This window comes from Mastigoproctus giganteus, chromosome 3 (assembly GCF_048544385.1).
Source record: "Mastigoproctus giganteus isolate SK-2022 chromosome 3, ASM4854438v1, whole genome shotgun sequence".
Classification (NCBI taxonomy): Eukaryota; Metazoa; Arthropoda; class Arachnida; order Uropygi; family Thelyphonidae; genus Mastigoproctus; species Mastigoproctus giganteus.
The window spans coordinates 245,509,722-245,529,863 of NC_143577.1; the positions used below are offsets into that span (position 1 = coordinate 245,509,722).

General features: G+C 33.9%; 1 protein-coding gene across 2 annotated transcripts in view; it reads right to left on the reverse strand.

Moving 5' to 3' along the window:
- The window catches only part of Gprk1 (G protein-coupled receptor kinase 1), a 485,675-nt gene extending 468,504 nt beyond the window's left edge, over nucleotides 1-17,171 (reverse strand). For both annotated transcript variants that reach the window (XM_090370993.1, XM_090370992.1), the window contains exon 1: nucleotides 16,832-17,171. In XM_090370993.1, coding sequence (XP_090227119.1) covers nucleotides 16,832-16,944 — 113 coding nt within the window. In that variant the 5' untranslated portion in view covers nucleotides 16,945-17,171. The remainder of the gene's footprint in view (nucleotides 1-16,831) is intronic.
- Nucleotides 17,172-20,142: the final 2,971 nt, after the last annotated feature.

A 20,142-nucleotide genomic window follows, 5' to 3' on the forward strand; every position in this document is an offset into this window, starting at 1 on the left:
TTAGTTCATAGTAAACCACCGAAGTAGGTGAAATGGCATCGTTTTTGATATGTACATATCTCATATTGTAGATACCTTCACAACGAGTGGCAGAGGTATTGCACAGCTTTGAATAAATAACATTAGTCTTCTCCATTGGCGAAGCGTTGCTTATTGGAGGTAGTGCAATATCAGAGAAACTCGTTGTGAAGGCATTTACAATATGAGATATAACAGAAACGATGCCATTTCATCTATTTCGGTGGTTTACTATGAACTAAAATGATACTACGCACTAACTTGTTCGATTAGTTGTTTGTTTGTTTGTTATTTGGTTTTTAGGAGCATTAGCAACTAAGGCCATATTGCTCTGGGATATGCGGTGGTCATTCCCTGACCTTTCCGCATCCTCCGTATTTTTTTTTTTTTTTTTTTTTTTATATTCTGTTTATACTCCGGCACGACAACCAAGTCAGTAGAGTTTACAATAAATCGTCAATACAAATATTTATCGTATTTAGTAGTCACGGGCTTGAACCCCGGTCCACTCAAAGAACGCGTGCTATGCACTCTCGCTCCTGACCACTGGGCTACGTCAGGCTTAGTTGTTCGATTAGTGAATTTTCCGTAGTCTGAGTATTTTAAGTATTAATTTAAGTACATGGGATTTGGCAGACTGCAAGTGGAAATGGACATCGTTGAGATTAGAATTGAGACCATGTATATTTGTGAAATGAACTAGGAAGTATTTAGGAGGTTTAGATCTTTTCGCAGATAAGCTTGCTCTATTGGTTTGACAATTCATGGTGTATTCAACAGTAAGAAAAAGTGGGTGGGACATGCTGTATGAAGTAATGAAATTTTTGGATATGGCGTACACATGGTAAGAATATACCCAGATTCGTGACATAACGTGGCCTCAACAATGTCCCCCGCATACACACTACTTGGACTCCCTCCAGTCACTATCTGGCAGAGTAGAGGTAGCAAGATTATACACTAGCTGATCTGGAAGCCTCCTAAAGAGTTACCAATAGGTTCGGTCTGGTGTACTATCAGCCGGCCTGTGAACACCGTTTTAGAGCTGTACCCTCGAAATGTAAGGAAGATTGGATCTCGCCATGATGTCCATCATAACCTCAAAAGTCATCAGTCATACTGCATGATGAAAGAGATGGGGAAGGGTTGACTGGAACTTAGCTCTCGAGACTAAACATGGGTTTCACCACTTCAAGCCTCCAATAAGCAAAGTGGTGGTATTGCACTGGTTGATGAAAGTCATCTACTACCTAGTAACACAGAGGGGCAGCATTCCTCCATGTGGTGTGGGTGCCACACCTCGACCCCTGCTTACATTGGTTCACACCTGGGTGGTCACCCACAGTGTGCTTGTGCATGGAGGTTATACCCAGGATTACTAACAGTCCCACCATGGTGGTGAAGGTGCAAGCAGAGGATTTGGCTGTCACAGACCGTCCGGACTTCACCGAAATTGGGTCCGCTTGACTTCAATGTCACCAAAATATCAGTTCCATCAGCGCTTTAGACTCCCAGGTAGCAAGTACAGCTTGTCTGGCATATCTGAGAGAATGTCTGTGACAACCTCAAGGACCAAATGTGCAATTAAAATACTTATGTATAATAAAGAAGGATGAGGTATAGAAGTTTCTTAAAATGCTACTCCACTAATTATTCAAAGATCCCCTCTAATAGCTTTTCACATGAGCAATGCAGTTTAAGAGGGTCTGAAGAAAGGGAAGTGCTCAGCAGAAGGCAACTTTTGATGCTGAAAATTACTTGCATCAGGAAATGACACAAATGATAAACAATTTTTTGTTAAAAAATGATGTAAAATAAATCAAATACAAAGTCTGATGTGCAATGTTTTATAGATATGAATACAAATATGATGCTTAATCAACTACCATTTGTTTATGAAAAAGTATACAATAAAGCTCATAACTATTATAACTGCCTAACAGTAATTTTAAAAACCTTTTTAAAAATTCTTTTTGTGTATTAACAAATTACAGTTTGATTTTTTTTACATAATTTTCATGTATGGAAATTTTTTTAAACTCTACTTGTACTATTTCTGCATTTATACCATTCAATAAAACAGTGGTATAATAATAATATTATTACTACTACTACTACTTCCCTTAATGGATTTCCTCCATCCCTCTACAGGTACTGATACCAGGTTTATTTGATGGTTGTTATGTCTAGTTATTATTGGTCAAGGAACTGATTATCCAACAGGTGTTCAGAATCGCAGCTTTATGGGTTCCATGTAAGTGTTCTCTGCAAGGCCTAGTAGCAATAGGCCTTGCAGAGATGCCCTTTGACACAATTCTGGCAGTTAACATGGTGATTGAGATAGTCATTACTTATGCCACATTTCTTTGACTTCCTGATCTTTTCATCATAGGTTTTCTGGAGGTTGCTGGGGTTGGGTACTGCTATGTCGATGAGGTAGGTTGCTGTTTCCTTTTTGTCAATGAATGTTATGTCTGCTCTGTTGTGTGGGATTGTCTTGTCCATTATTATGGCGCAGTTCCAGTACAGTTTGTGAGTAGGAGTCTCTAGTATGACCTGGTATTCATATTTGTAATACCATACACTTTCTTTATAATCAAAATGGTATTTTTGCACTAGCTGCTGATGTATTATTATTATTAAGATGGTCAGAGTGTTCCTCAACCAATAATAATAATAATAGCCAGACATAACAACAAACACCATGCATATGGTACTAGTATGTCTCACAGGGACAGAAAAAAAACCATAAGGAGATGAAAGAAGATAATAATAATAATAAGTCCGGGTTAAATAAAAATTCATGTTTCACCTGTATTTGATTATGATCATGGAGTGACTTTCTACTCTTACCAAAGACTATGCACCAAGTCCTTGTTCAACTTATGAGAAAAACATACTGATGTTCAACTTAGATGCAAACACCATCATCCACAGTTCTGCCTAAGCTGCTAACGTCTTTTTTAAATTATACAGCATCACCAGACCATCCACCAGCTGATAAGAAGCCAGTAAGATTCAAAACAGCTGTCTTGCTGGTGTCTCAGATTTTTAAGTGTATAGCAGATTTACTCAATCTGCTGATGCTAATAATTTTAAAATATATTAGCAACTTAGGCAGAACTCTATTTGTCTCTAAATTGAACATTAGTCCAAGCCTTAGCTCCAAGGACTTGGTGCTCGGTCTTCCACAAGTTTCTCCATGATTGAAATCAAATGCAGGTAAAAAGTATGAATTTTGTTTTGATTTCAACTATTGTGTTGATATACCCCTACAATCATACAGTAAAGTCCAGGTAATAACACAAGTGATGTACAGAAAAGTCATCATAAGTAGAGAACTGCCTGTATTTTATAAATAATACATTTATTTATATTTTTTATTGTACAGTGTTTCATAAAATTTTTGCTGGTTAAGCTTTTTTCACAATATCAACCTATTTAAGTGAATTAATTATATAAATTCACTTAAATTGATTACATAACTAAAACCAAACAGTTTACAACAAAATGCATGAATCTCATAAAACATGAATCTCCTTAAAGAGCAGTGCTGTTTACTGAAATGGCAAAGTTCAATTCATGGCAACTTGTTTCATAACATGCAGTTTGTGCATTTTAACATCTGAAAACTAGACATCCTTACTTGTTCTCTGACAACATACACACAAGGGAACACATTTATATTGGAAAAGGATGACTGAAGGATACATGTCTGAAAGTTTGCTTTCAGCCAGAATGTGATCAAAATACCCACCTAGTACTGTGGAGGTGGGTATTTTGTATACATTTATATAAGCATTAGACAGATTACTAAAACAGATGGGGCAAACAAAGTGGATATATATATATATTTTTTTTTCTGTATAAGCTTGCTCCCTTGCAACATTTTGTTGCTACTAATATTAGCAGCAACCTCATTGAGAAAACTGTTTTGGTACTATTGCACTTCAAATTACAGCACTCCTTCCTAAGAAAAAAAAAAAAAAAATTTTACTATTTATTTATAAACCATGCCACTGCTCAAATGATAGTTTCACTTTACTGTCCCTTCATCAGTGCAAGATGTGACAGAATTGAGAATTAATGTGAGTTAATGCTACTGTCCTATCCACACTTATATGTATACTGATTCTCTGTATGATTCAATGGCAGATAAGCACTAAATATTTGAACTGACATCTGCAGTATTCCAATTCAAACATTTAACTCTTTTCTCAGATTCTGAGTACTGTACCACACTTCCAGAATTCCTGCTTCCACTATTATGTCCATTATGTCTATGCTGCTATTATGAGTTACATATTATTAGCACATATTAAGCACTTGTAGTGTGACTCACATTTCCACTTGAAATGTGAATCACACTGCAAGATGTAGGGATGAAAGATGGAGTGGTGACCAATGGGTGGTAAACAAGGAAGAAGAAGGACTGAAGTATAATGGAGAGATGAAATCCAAAAAACTGCAGGAGTGCAATGGATGGGAGCTACAGTGGCAAGGCATGTATGAAGAGACATTGGGGAAACTTTCGTCCAGCTATGGACTGACAATGGTTGAAAAAGATCTGTTTCTGTTGATCATAAGCAACAATTATAATCATTTCATATATCTTCTATCAGGACTGGTCTATCAGGACTGGTCCACAATGCCAGTGAATCACACATCTGGGATACCAAATTCTTAAGGATACCCTCCTGACTATCTTTTATCTAAGTATTGTAAAGTGGACTATAAAAGTTATTAGTCAACACAATTGCATAAATGATTAATCTATTAGTGACTTTTGTCTTTGAAAATGAAACTGCTATAATTCTAATCATCTTTCTTATTAAAATCTATGAAAAACTGTTAAAAGCATACCAAAATATCTATTCCTAATTTATTTTTTATTATAATCTACATCAATATTGTTAACATTGGTTTTGTTATTGACATGTTAATGCAAAATTATTTTTGTTGTACTGCATTAAAAAAATACTTCTTTCTAACAGGGATAACATGATCAAAAACACTTTGATAGTACTTTTTTTTTCTAATTTGCATGCTTGTTGACCGACACAAAAGTTGAGTGACACGCAGGTATTTTAAGTTTAATGTCTAAGTTTGATGATGGTACAAAGATAAGTAGGCTAGTTAATGACAGTAAGCATACCCTGACAGTAATCAGGGTATGATAACTAGATAAATTATTTGGATGGGTTGAGAAATGCAAAGCTCTTCTGTATCTGGGTGGCAGTAATCTTGGGAGAACCAAACCCAAAATAACTGAAAATAAAAAGGACTCATACATAACTATATAATCTGATGTGAAGTTCTTTGAACTGTGCAGACAGGCTACTAAGATTGGCTAATGAGATTCTACCAATGACATCATGCAGGTTAGGAGACCCCACTTTATGAAGCATGTGAACCTGTTGAAGAAGATACAGAGAAAAGTGACAAGATTGGTTAAAGGCACAAAGGAGTATTTTTTTCAAGAAGACTTGAATTCCATAAGTTATAATATTCAAAGACCAGGAATCTGCAGGGTGATCTGATAAAAGTGTTTAAAGGCTACAAATACTAAATGCTGACAGTATTTTTACACTAGTAGCATAACATACATTATGGAAGAAAAATTTAAATTGAAAGTGGGATAACTGTTAATAAAAATTAGAAAAATTTCCTTTAGTCAGAGTGATTGATGTGGGCTGTTGCTGTTGTTGGGTTTTAGGCATATCAACAACTTAGACCATACAGCACCATTGTATATCATGTCTGTAGAAGTGTAAGTGCTCACGAGCCAATTTTCGTGTTGTGTGAGCTGAAAAATCCTACTTCCTCTGCCTGAGATCTGCAAACTACAACCTCAACTGAAGAAGACTTTAGAAATTCTTCCAGTCGTACGCAGAAATCAAACCCAGACTTTTCCAAATAATAAATGGAAAAACCACTCACTATACCATCACAGAGAACCCAAACTGGTGAAATACATTCCCACCTATTCTTGTGAAAATCGGAAGTTCATCTAAATGTATAAGGTAATGGTTAGGCACATCTTAAGTATTGCATACAGGTTTAAAAGACAAATTTTAGGAGAGATGTAGATCCACTGGAATTATAAATCTGTTGAAATTAGTGCAAAGAAGAGCAATACAACTAGTAAGGGCATAAAGGTGGAACTTTTACCAGGAAAGGGTTAAATTTTGTAAATCGCAGTGCCTGGAGACTATACATCTGCGAGACTTGATTCAAGTCTTTAAATGGATTGGCTAACCTAAATGCTGACAGCATCCTTACTCTTTCTCAAATGATGCAAATGAGGAGACAAACTGGAAAAGGATGGTTGCAAGACAGATTGTGTGTGAAATTTTGCCTTCAACCAGAATGTGGTTGCTAGAATAAACTTCAACCTGGTGACATGGAAGTAGGTAATTTTAATAGAGTTAAAGGAGAATTGTACAATTTATTAAAAGGATCAGCAAACAAAGTTGAAATACCTTGCATCATTCTGCCACTACTAATATATTAAATTTATGGAGGGATTAGGCAAATACTTGAAAGAAATTGTAAATTAAATGAAATAAAAATAAAATGAAATGAAATGAAATTACATGAAAAGAAAGTTATCTCTCCCCTCCCTTCCACCACTAACTGATGCTATATATGCTTATTTCCTTGCATCATTTTGCTAATACAGTACTAAACCTATAATACAGTGTGATACTAAATTCCTGGTTCCTTTTTGGCATCGCAACATATTCTGCTTTATTTTTTAAACAGGAAAATCATAATATATTACCACCTACACATTTCAAGAATTCATATACATATTATAATTAATTTGATTTCAACAAGTATTAGAAAAAAATTGATAAAAACTCATGACTAGAAATACAATATTTTTTAAATATGATTCATGTGATCACAGAATGTAGGTTTACAATATAAAATAAACTAAAAATAAAATTTTCTTTAAAGAAAATTAAGAATAAAAATAATTGAGAAAGTTTAAACTGCACTAATACCTTATTTCTAAAACTAGGGAGATAGCCATAAACAAACCAGAATGTTTAAACATTTTTATAATGACACCTACGTTGCCCTTTAAGCAATACATTATCCATCATAACTTCCTCCTCCCCAACAAGCTAAAGTTATCAATTTTTAAAAATGGAAACATCATGAGAATTCTGAAGGAATATTAACTTATAATTTTTTTTTTTTTTTTTTTCTGCTTATACTCTGGGACAACCAAACGGTCAGAGGAGTTCACAAGATAGACAGAATACAAGAAACAGCACCGTATTCAGCAGTCACTTCATTATTTGACAATTCTAGTCTATGGAGCTGCTTCCATGTATTCTTATTTCTCATTGATTTCAGCAATCACCAATTTTGTTCATTTCTTCAGCATTCCTTCCTTTCAACATTTGACTTGAATATTCCTCTGGGGGGAGAGAAAAGAATGATATCCAGCTCAGGACTCTGGGTTTGCCAAGCCCATACTCACCCCTGTGGCAGTTAAACCTATACATTTCATCGTTAAAATATCTTATTCAATTTTATAAACATGAGTTTTTCAAAACTTATTTCTCTAGCATTCTCAAGATAAGATATGCCTCTCCGTGTTTAAAAGTCACTCCACTGACTTTTCTAATCTAATTTTTGCTCCTTCAAATTGTTTCACATAACAATCTTAGTTACACCAGATTCTATTATCTATAAAATATGATTATGCCTGAAATTTTTTTATACATTCACACTGTATTGCTTAATGGTTTCATCTCTCTCCACCGGGACATGTATATCACTGCTGCTCTTTTTGAACTGACTCATAAAATTTGATATTACTTTAATAAATGTGTACAATAAACTTATTTATGATACACAGGCAGCTTTTTTCATTCTTGTTTTAAACTAAGTTTACTATCATTGATTTTTATGAAATCCAACACTGCAGAACATGCCAATACTATTCCAGGTAGGGTTAATCTGCTGCAGGAAGCCAATTTTGTTAAAAATATCATTGTCATTTTGACAACAGTTCCTATGTAAAAGATTGCATTTTTTATGTGAAGAAAATAAAATGATTTTAATAATATCAAGAAGAGAATTATGTTACAGGACTCATAAAACTTGGTATTACTCTAATAAATGTGCACAATAAACATATTTATGATAAACAGGCAACTTTTTCATTCCTCTTTTAAACTAAGTTTACTATCACTGATTTTTATGAAATCCAACACTGCACAACACACCAATACAATAGATTAACCTTATTCTACTGCAGGAAGCCAATTTTGTTAAAATATCATTGTCATTTTGACATAAGTTCCTTAAAATTTTACATTTTTATGTGAATAAAAAAATTATTTTAATAATACTAAGAGTATTATACTACGTATTAATAATACTTCCATTGAAATATCACAATGGAATTGCTTTAAACTTACCATTTGCTGAAAAATGAAAATAAAACAAAATGAGTTAAATTTAACAGTTATTATTATAAACCATTATCATTTTATTATATTATATTATCATTCTGAAAAATTCTCCTATGAGCATAGGAGAATTTTTCAAAATGATATCCTTTTATTTAGGATGTAAACAAAAAAAACATGGCTCTATTTACACATTCATTTTAAACCAAAATAATAACAATGCTATCTAATACCATTTATGCAAGCTTATCTAGAAAACTTATTACGATATACATATCTGACTATGAGGTGAAACTCATTTTGTTTCTAAAATTTAAAATAATCGAGCATCAGCCGAAAAACAAACATAATATCAAAGACATGCATTCCTTATTAACTGTTTTATACACTTCTTATATATTTATTTGTTTTTCTTTTATTATTATTTTATTTCTTACATTGCTATTTTAATGTTCCATAAATTCATATATGAAATATATATATAAAAAATAATAATAATTTCATTTAAGTATTTGTTTGTTCAATCACTCCTATATTTACATCAACTTTCCATAACATTAAGTGGAAGCGTGTTTCATTAACTGATTATGCTTTGGCTAAAAGTAAAATTTCTTACATCTAGTTAGTATGTGTTAAGGGGTATTAGCAGTGGCAAATGATGAAAGGAAGTATGCTTATATAGCATAAGCCAAAAAAAAAACTGCCTACATCACCAGTACATCTTCTCTATAATTTGTCTAGTTCTTATGTAAATTTATTCAAATTACTCCCACAACACCAGATGGAAATTTGTTCCAACAATCAATCATCCTATGGCTAAAAGGAAATTTTTGAACATCTATCCTACAACCATCCTTTTTCAATTTATGTTCCCTTGTCATCTGAGCAAAATATTTCCAGTGTTTAGTTTACTGGACATCCATGTGGTGGATGCCCAGTTTCGACATCATAGGCACCATTTCAAGAAGGTCAACTTCTTTTCTATAATGGCAAAAGACTCATATAAATGATTATATCTCCATATGCTGTCCTAATAGTCTATCTGTTAATCTTTCACCTCTGTGAAGATTACATAGTAACCTCTATCACTTTTTTTTTTTTTTTTGTACTCAAGGCTGGCCCAAAGCAAAAACTTGTGGATGTGCCAGAGAGGCAGTTGTACCTTAAGGGCAGATACTAGTAAAATTTGTTTGCTTTTTTCCCCAAGGGGGTCAAGGAACAGAAATATCAGATCTTGTCCACACAATAAGAATACCTAATGCCACTGCAAGTAATCTACATCATTTTGCTAAACATTTCTTAATGTTGACAACAAAACAGCTGTTTGTCTCATTACCATCTGTATTATCTTAAAATAACTTAGTATAACTGGGTTTAACTTGCTTTCTTCATGTGTTCATAGCTAATTTCATCTACAGTCTGTGCACAAATACAACTCTCTTAAAGTATATATAGGGTGATACTGAAAAAGTTACTTGACACTCAGCCCTTTCTGGTGTATATATGTAAATTTACATGTTCCAGGGTTATATCATATACGATTCAAATAAGCCATCCATTAACACTTTAAACATATTAACATTTTCAATCATTAAGATCTTCAAAAATTTCTGATATGATTTTTGGTAATAATTTTCCTCTAACATTGGGCAATCAAGCCAAAAAAAAAAATAATAATAATAATATTTAAAAGCATTTCAGTACAAAGTTTATACTTTATTTTTTTCAAAACTTCAAAATTTCATGAAGAAACTCGCTCAACAGAGCCAGCTGCTATTGAAAATTCAGTATCGGGGACCCACATACACATGTAATGAATTTACTTGTGAAAAGGTTAAATAACCATATCTTACACACATCAAACTTGCTGTATGGTAATGGGATCTCTGACCATGAAATGCATTTTGGGATTCATAAAGATTCTTACAAAGAAAACAACAAAGATAATTATAATACAACACTCAGTAACAATGAAGCTATATTTACAATACTTATAACATATATACCATATAAGCTGGTATTAGTAGCTCTAATAAACTTCTGCCACAGCTCAGTTATATTACAGTTGACAAATATCTATCACAACAGCCTTAAAAGAATGCCATCAAAATCCATGCACACTGTTCCAGATCTAATTTCCAGAGATTACTCTTAAACAGAAATCTGAATGGACTGGAAGTGTTGTTGATAGGCATGCAGTAGTTAAAAAGCAACAGATGTAATGGTTTCACTAAGATATGGCTGAAGTAGCTCAAAAGTACCCCTACACAACCAGCAGCAGCGAGATGGTGCTAGACATCCCAGTACTAGCAGGAAGGGATCAAGTTTTCACAGTACATCACATGTTATGGAATGCATAAAGATTCTTCCAAGCTCTATAGAAAGTAAATTCTGCAGTCCTGGAGATGACAACACAGAGACCTGCACTTAGCTTTTACACAGAGTTCCTTGCAAGACCATGTTTGTTATTTGGTTTTTAGGAGCATTAGCAACTAAGGCCATATTGCTCCGAGAATATGCGGTGGTCATTCACCGACCTTTCCGCATCCTCCGTATTTGGTGGTGATGGGCTCGAACCCCGGTCTAATCAAGAAGCGTGTATTACGCACTGCTGCTCCTTCCCACCTGGCTACGGAGGCGCCTCTGCAAGACCATACAAATAACGTTCCTTGGAGGAAAAGCCTTCTCATTTCTACCTAGAGTCAATTACCAGAAACCAATGCCATATCCCATGCAGGAAAAGCCACTGAAATCAAAGGCTATGAATCAATTTCAGAGCTTCTACATCCTTATTATAATGGTGGTAAATAACTTGGTATTGAACCATTAAAAATACACAGGTGTGTGGTGTGCTGAATCAAAAAATTACACTTCTATGGCAAGTTCAAATGCAAAACAAGCTCCTTCAGATAAAATCTGAACCACAGTTCTGGGCTTCCAGTTTCTGTGTAAACAGAAAGAAAGAAGTCCTCCTATCCAGAGCATGAATTGGTCACAGTCACCTCACCCATCTCTACCTACTCACAGGAGACAATCCTCCAAAGTAAAAAAGGTAAAGTGCAGCCATTATCAACCCACTGCAGGATGGAAGCCTCCTCAACAATTCATGCTGAGGGAAATGGAGCATAATCTGCCACGCTAGTCCAGTGCGGATTGGCAGATCGACCGTATTCAGCAGTCAGGGGCTTGAACCCCGGTCTACTCAAAGAGCGTGTGCTACTGCACTCCCGCTCCTGACCACTCGGCTATGGAGGCACTGCGAAGTGTACGCCTGCAACTATTTTCTCACAGTGAAACACATTCTCATTGATTATAGGCTGCACACTGATGCCTGAAAAGCCTCATTCAGTATTCTACGAAATCTTAAAGAACCTTTAACACTTCGTCACATCATAGGCAATGATGCAAATCTTCCAGAATTTTTCTGCTTCCTAAAACAGATACAGCTATATAACAGCCTCTGACATGGTTTTAGAATCATGTTTGACCTCCATATCATTGATAGGCACAATATGGCCCTAGTAGCCCTTGCACCAGAAATAACAATACCAATAAGAAAATGAAAATGCAAGACAGCACCTTTCACATAATAGGAGATGAGTGCATAAATATTAGCAACTGATTATTAATATTCATCAGCACGTTTCCTATATGTTAATCATATGAACTATTAAGTGGCTAGTGCAATGGTCCTTAACCAGGGTTACCACATCCCTAGGGTTCAATCCAATGAACCCATAATTATAATTTTAAAGTGGAAGTAAGTAGGAATAACTGGAAAATTTTGGAAGTGGGGTGGATTGAAATAAAAAGATTAAGATTTTTTTTTTTTTAATTCCAATTTTCATGTTTACTACAAGTGACTGTCTAAAATTTTTGTTTTTCAGGTGGTCTACTTCTAATTAGATTAACTTATATACATATATTTTGTACGCTTGACTAATATATGTAACTGTGACGAGAAAAAGAAATATGATAAAATAGTATTATTACTGGCACTAACAACTATCCAAATCAGTAATATGGAAGTATGGTAGTTAATATGTAGTACAGAGCAATCTCAAAGGATAAGATAAAAGAAGCAAAAGTGACAGTGTGTGTGATATATAATTATAGTGTCTAGACTTATTATATCTATAAAAGGGAGATCAGATCTACCCAGTGTGGTTATATATTTTTATCAAGAATATCAAAGTTAGAGATCTCAAGATGATGACATTTAATGCTGAACTTACCTGAAAATAATCAATTGATTACAGCCCTGACACCATAAACTGTTATTAACTTAAGATGATAATGATTAATGTTAGTATTACTACTGGCAAAATTATGCAAGTAAACAAGCCCAAACAAAAAAAAAACAATTTAAGCACTTCATTTGCCCATCCCTTCTAATAAATTGTCCAAGCCTTTCTTAAATTTATTCAAAATTCCTATCTCCACAGCACTAAGTGGAAGTTTAACAAGTCATTTACTCTTTGGCAGCAGCCAAATTTCCATACATCTATTATGTAACCAATCTTTTTTCAGTTTAAACTTATGCACTCCGCTTGTGTGCGTGCTACATAAGAAAGAGAAAAGATGTTAAGCATTTAATTTATTTAACCTTTATAAAACCTTACACACCTGAGTTAGGTCTCCATACATTTGCCTAGTTGCCAGATGTTGAAATTTACAGAAATCAAGTCTTTCTTCATAGGTAAGATTGAGTAAACTAAATGCTGATGGCATCTTTACTCTTTCTCGCACAACCCACACCAGAGGAGTGCATAAGTTTAACCTGAAAAAGATTGGTTACAAAACAGATGTATGGAAATTTGACTTCAGCCAAAGAGTAATTGATCGTGTTGCAATTTACAGAACTCAAGTCTTTCTTTATAAGAATACAGTTTTGGGATCTAATTAATCTTGTTTCTTTATATCCTTTCAAACAAATCTATGCCCATCCTAAAATTAAGTTTTCAAAACTGTATTAAAGGTGTGGACTAAGCTTAGTTTTATATAATCATGGGATAATTACCTCTTTGTCCCTGCTAGAAAAGTCTATAAATATCACTGACAGAGCCAGAGCTGTCCTAGAAGCCTGTCTGCACTGTTCAAAGAATCAGCGTAGTCGAGTGATCAATTTGAAAATATAACAGTACGTATTTAAGTTGACTGTGGATTTAATACACGTGACCACAAAATGTGGTTAATGATAATATTCTTGTCAAATGACAGTTAAACTCCTTTGGTACATATGGTCATCCTGAAATATAAAGCAAACTTTTTTTTTTAATCGGATTTTAACAATTATCCCATCCCTACCCGAAGTATTTTTCATTATTGATTACATTATAGTGCTACCCAAATAGTGCGTTATTCTGGGATTACTGCTACCCAAATGCAGTCCCTTACATTTATCAATGTTATACTTCAACTGCCATTTTTCAGCACCTCTGCCTAGTTTATCTTGGCAAAACACCATACCCCCCCCTTGATAAATGTCATAAATCAGACAACACACTTCTCTGTCATCCACAAACTCAAACATCAAATACTTGCATCAATATCATTAATAAATATCAGAAATAGTAAGGGGTTCAACAATGATCCCTGTTCAGAGCAGTAGCCATTTAAAACTACGCTATCTCCTACTGCTTACTCCATTTCTTAGCTTTTCCCTATTGTTATACTGCTCAAATTTAAGTTCTTGTGTATTATCCTCCTGCCAATAGTTATGGCATCACCACTCTGACAGTGCAACCTTTATCAGCATTAAACTTAATTTTTTTTTTGTTTGTTTTTTTTTTTTTTTTTAGTTGTTGGTGCATCGGCTTCTGTGGCCATAATGCACCTCCCAAGGTTTTTGCAGTACTGTGATCCAAGCCCGAGGCGGGATTCAAACCCTTTGGGTTGCCAGGCAGGCACTTTAGCCACCTGGCTAGCCCGGTCAGCCATTAAACTTACATATGGACCACAAAAGGTAAATATAAACATAAATAAATATACATGGCAGAAGGATAACTAAATACTGTACTGTGGGAGGAGGACAACAGACAAGTATCCCAATTTATAAAACTATAATTTATGTGAGATTGAATCGAAAGCTTCACTGAATTTTAAATAAATTACGTAAAAATTATTCTTTACATCCAACTCCTCTGTGACAATCAAAGTAGTTAATCAGATCGGTCAGATAAAATCTCCCGCATAACAAATCCATACTGTGATTGCCTTATAGCCCCATTCCTATTAAGATGATCTTGCATAAATATTTAATAATTAAGGAAATTTCTATGTTGCTCATTAAAAATAAATGGTAATGAGCAACAATCATTCCAAATAGATGCATTATGAAAATGATCACTGTAACATGGTTTAATAGAAGTACAACAGGACCAATAATGATAGCGTTTTGAAGAGAAAGAGAGAGAAAATTAAAAATACGGAATGTGCACCCATAATTAACAGTAGTTGCTGATATGCAGAATAAAGATTAAGAAAAGCCTAGATATCTAAAATATCCGGAATCAATTCCAATAATTATTCAGCATAAAGGTTACAATTACAATTTTGAATAAAAGTTACTACTTATGTGAGAGATAGTAATTAGAACAAACTAAAATGCTGGTGAGCATATATGCACAAGTATAATTTTATTTTCAACTTTATATACTCTATTTCATATTTTTTGGTATATTGTTATAACATAATTTTAAATTCCACATGGTTGCACACTGCTATCTTTAGCTTCATTCATCTTAAACTTTAACATTAATTACTATATATGAGCTAACAGAAGATTTTACAGCTATTTAAAATATCTAATAACTTTCTTTAAGGCAAAATGTACATTGTTATAAGACTTGTCTAGAATTGCTTATCAATGTCGAAATATAAATAAATAAACTTTCTGCTTATACACTAGGATGACCACATACATTCAGAGGAGGTCACAAGATAGAATACAAGAACATCACCATATTTAGTGGCCATGCAAGCCTGAACTACAGTCACTGAAGTGCATGTACACTTGTGTTGACCACTCGGCTACGGTATTTCCAAAAACTCTAGTAATATACAGTATTTGTATGGGTATTTAGTATTTCCATCATACAAATCCCTCTCAAAGCCATTTAACTTTTTTTTTTTTTTAATTTTCTTGAGAATACAATTTCGAGAAATATTTCTTTTCACTAAGTTTTTTAAAAAAGTAAAAAAAAAAAAAATAGAATAAAAGTTTAAAAAGTAAGTAAAAATAATTTTCAGTACTTTAAAAAAATAAATAATAATAGCTCTTGCAAAACATTAAGCAAAGAGCAAAAGGATAATTCCTACTGGACAATAAAACTTGAGGAAAAAATATTTCTTCCGTAAAATTTAACCGCTGATCTTTTACAAGTCATTATACACTACTTTCAAAATAAATTACTATAGCAATTGTATCTTTGGAATAATTTGTCCAACTCTACTAACTTCTCTTATCCTAAATAGATTATGTTTTAATCCAAAGTTTTATTAAATTTATTTCGGTATATAAGTAAATACTGATTATGTAAACAAATACATACTCCAAAAACAATCGGTTTTGCAAAAAAAAAAAAAATATTATAAACCGTGGAGTTTTAACATTTCCAAATAAAGGAACCCGTTCCTATACCCTAGTTCTATTCTCAATATCCCTATTTTAAAAATGAACAGCTACGTTTGATGAATTAAGTCAATCAACCATTTGCTAAATCAAAAACTGAAAATAATAAATAACAGTGCTTTTCTGTTTAGAAAAACAATAAGTTCGTATCCTAAATCTTATCAGGTTTGACACCTAAACGAAATTCCTCTGGTTGTGCTTATAATTTAAAGAGCCACCACCCAAATAACAAAACAAGTCCGGTAAACCTACTACAGTGTAATTAAATAACTATACTCTAAAAAAAAATTATAAAAATCCGAAAAGTGAAACCGTGCCCAATACAAGTTAAAACACATCACCGATTTCTCCCTGCCACACATGACTAAATTCTTACAGCTGCAAAACATCGGATGCTGCACAAAAGGAGTTTCTTAAACGTCATTCAACATATATAAAAAAATGTATTAATTCATTCATAAGGATTCACGTGTACGTTGTCCTGGTAAGTGTAAGGGCAGATGAGATACATAACCCTTAAGTAACATAATGTAGACAAGAATTTGCTCCTCTGTCAAAGCACACGCATGCTGCTGCAGTCCGGATCAATACCTGCTTTATCCAATATATACACATACCGTGTCACACGGTCAATATTGAGCTTCGGTAGTGCGAATTCACCTACCATAGCAATGCCCCATTTGGAAATGAATTTTTAACAGGTTCATCAGGCCAGTAGTAATGCAACTAAGGAGTATAGAATACTCACCTTGGATCTGGTAAAATTATCTTTTTGCTAGCTCTTGCCGCAGGAGTAGATTTACTCTTCTCCATAGCCATAAGATAGCTAACGTCTGCTAGAACGGCCTCCAAATCCGCCATTTTGAGTGATATAGGCCTAGTTCGGCACTAATACACAAAAGGGTTAAATTCCAAACTGAAGGTATTCAAACATGAAAAGCGATCCATACAATATGTTGCACTATTCCTGAAGACGCTATATCCCTCTGCGCGAGGGTTTCGTTAACCCAATTCTTGTTTTGATCATGCTCTTCCCTTCTGTAGCTCACCATGCGGAAATGAATACCAGTGACACTGCCTCCACGTACGGGTTCAAGTAACGTCTGGCTTAAGTACTGGGCAAGGTAGACCTTGGTACAGGGAGTGAGTACTATGGGTGAATGCGGCCAACAGATCAGCTTGTTTACATCGTAGCGCCCTCTTCAGCAAACCGAAGAGACTATAATACGAAAGTTTTGATGTTTTCGCAATATTATTGTAACACTTGAATAATAAACGTTTTGTACACTGTTTTCAATGGTACCCAACTACACACAGTTCATCATTTAAGAAAAATAATCTATTGATACACAAATAGAGAAGAGTGGGATTGTGATTTTAAAGAGAATTTGGTATTACGAAGACATTTTGATGGAAAATGTTTTAAAAACGCTCAAAATGTGGTAAGGGTTTGGAATCCAGCATGATATGAGTTATTTTCTGGTTGCACTATATGAATTTGTGTTTTTTTAACAGGTTAATAACAATTTTATTTAGTTACAAATATATGCAATATAAACTTTCTTACTTTTTTTTTTCAGTATCGGTTGAAATCACCAGCGACTGCTACTGAATACAAGTACAGTAGTTGCATTTATTTTAACATATCATGTACACAAAAGGCATGCGCCCAGTTAAAGTGTACAATAAAGATAATAGAACAAAGATTGTACAGAAAATAAAACTAAATAGTAGAATAACACACTTTGTACGATGAAAGTTCATTCAAACGGGAAAAGTCAAATTCAAGGAAATAAAAAAATGGTATTCATGACATCAAGTCCAGTGCCATGAAGAAAATCGCAGAGAGCTGCAGAGACATCATTCACACACGCGAATTAATGATGACATCTTTAACTCAGAACTCGTCCGTCAGCCAGTCAACCTACTCCAAATAGTCCTATGAAACGCTTTCCTGTTCACAGCCATATGAACAAACTTGTTCATGAGTGCCAATGTTCTTTTAGAGAAGGAGTTCCTGTATATCTCTAATCTAGAGTTACCGATGTGGAATGTAGTCTTCTGTCTAGTAGCTACCGCTGGAACGTGAAGATCAATATGGCATAGAAGATCCGACAGGTAGGTTGAACCAGTGAAGATGTGATACAACAGTTTTAAATCGAGAACAGTTCGCCGAGTTTCCAAAAATTGAAGCTTGAAGTAGGAACAGAGATTCGGGTAGAAAATTCGGTGGTAAAACATGTGATTACGTCTGGAAAGATAGTGGATGAATTTCATTTGCAACGATTCTATTTGCTGTATCAAATATGCAGAGGCGCGCTAACCCGGTGGTGCAAGTGGTGTACCGCACCAGGGGGCAATGACTAAGGAGCAGCAGAGACTAAGAAGCGGTAAAGACCAATGTTTTGTAAACACTAAAAGCGACGGTAAAGACTAAGGAGACTAAAAGTTCAATGTATCGCAGAATGTGTTTTGTCGTATTTTATATTAACAAATAATGGATTTTAAATTTAAAACTTTTATTTTCAATATTTCTCAGATGTCTGAGGAAAGAAACGACTCTCTGGTTATGAATACAGAAAAAGAAGAAAAACAATGAAAAGCGACCAAATAAAAAAAGCAACAAGTTCGATTACCAGGTTTTTGGATATCCAGCCACAGCCAGGTCCATCGACTTCGATTTCTTCTAGCTTTACTACTATTGATGAAGAAACTGAAACACGTGAATGTCCAAGATGTTTACAAATCCAATTCAGCAAGAAACACTAGGTGCAAGTGAAGAAAATTCGGATGAAGAGGGAAGTGAAGATCACAATAATCGTGTATACAAGGTCAACAAATTTCAATTAGTGATCCCAGTAAATGGCCACAAATTTTAAATAATAAAATAAGAATGATGTTAGTTGAAAACAAAATAGAACAATTTAAAAATTTTGATTTTCCAAAAGATAAAGATAATAATAGAAGAAACTTTTCTATTGAATATTACACTAAAAAATTACAAAACGGTGAATCATTTTTGCGTAATTGGGTACAGCATTCGATTTCGCAAAATGCTGTCTTTTGTTATACAGTAATTGTAAATTATTTTTAAATAAAACTGTTTCGGTTCCACTTGTAAACGGTGGATTCAAAGATTGGAAACATTTAACAAGACAATTGAATATTCTCGAAAAAAGCAATATGCATGCTGAATGCACTAACAAATTAATTAATTTGCGTAAAAACTTAGAATTACAAAATACAGTAGATGTACATCATAAAAGTCTGATAAATCAAGAAAAAATAAGATGGCAATCAGTATTAAAGAGAATTGTTCTTTGCATTCAATATTTGGCAAAACAAAATTTGGCTTTAAGGGGTACTAATTCAAAATGATTCGATAACAATAACGGAAACTTTTTGCAATTAATACAAATGATTGCCAAAATTGATTCCACTTTATCGGAACACATCCAACGTGCTCAGATCGATAAACTTCACATGCCACATTATTTAGGGAACAGAATTCAAAATGATATTTTAAATATAATGGGAAATAGTACAAGGACAAAAATTTTAGATAAGTTACAGGAACCTAAATATTATTCTTTGATTTTAGATTGTACGCCTGATGCCAGTCATCAGGAACAATTGACAGTTATTTTAAGATTTGCAATTTATAATGATGAAACAAAAAGTTTAATTGTCTGCAGCCAAAGCAAATTAATGTATTTTCGTTATTTTATTTTATTTTTAACATATTTACTTCATGTATCATAATATATGTTTTGCATTTAAATAATAAAATTATATAAAATTCCCCCAAAAAAAACTGATATCAGAAAAATGACCGTGGGGGGAAGGGGCAGTAAGAAGTTTGAACCAGGGCGGCTATATGACCTGGCACGGCCCTCCAAATATGCACAGTGTGGGTTCCATATAGGAGAAGCAACCTCCAGTATATGAGTGCAGTTGTTTTGAATATGAGCACCGAGAACCGAGGATCTCGAAATCTCTGATTAAAAATTTTCCTTCCTTATTATAAAAAATCTTTTGCTATTTTTTTAAAGAAAAGGG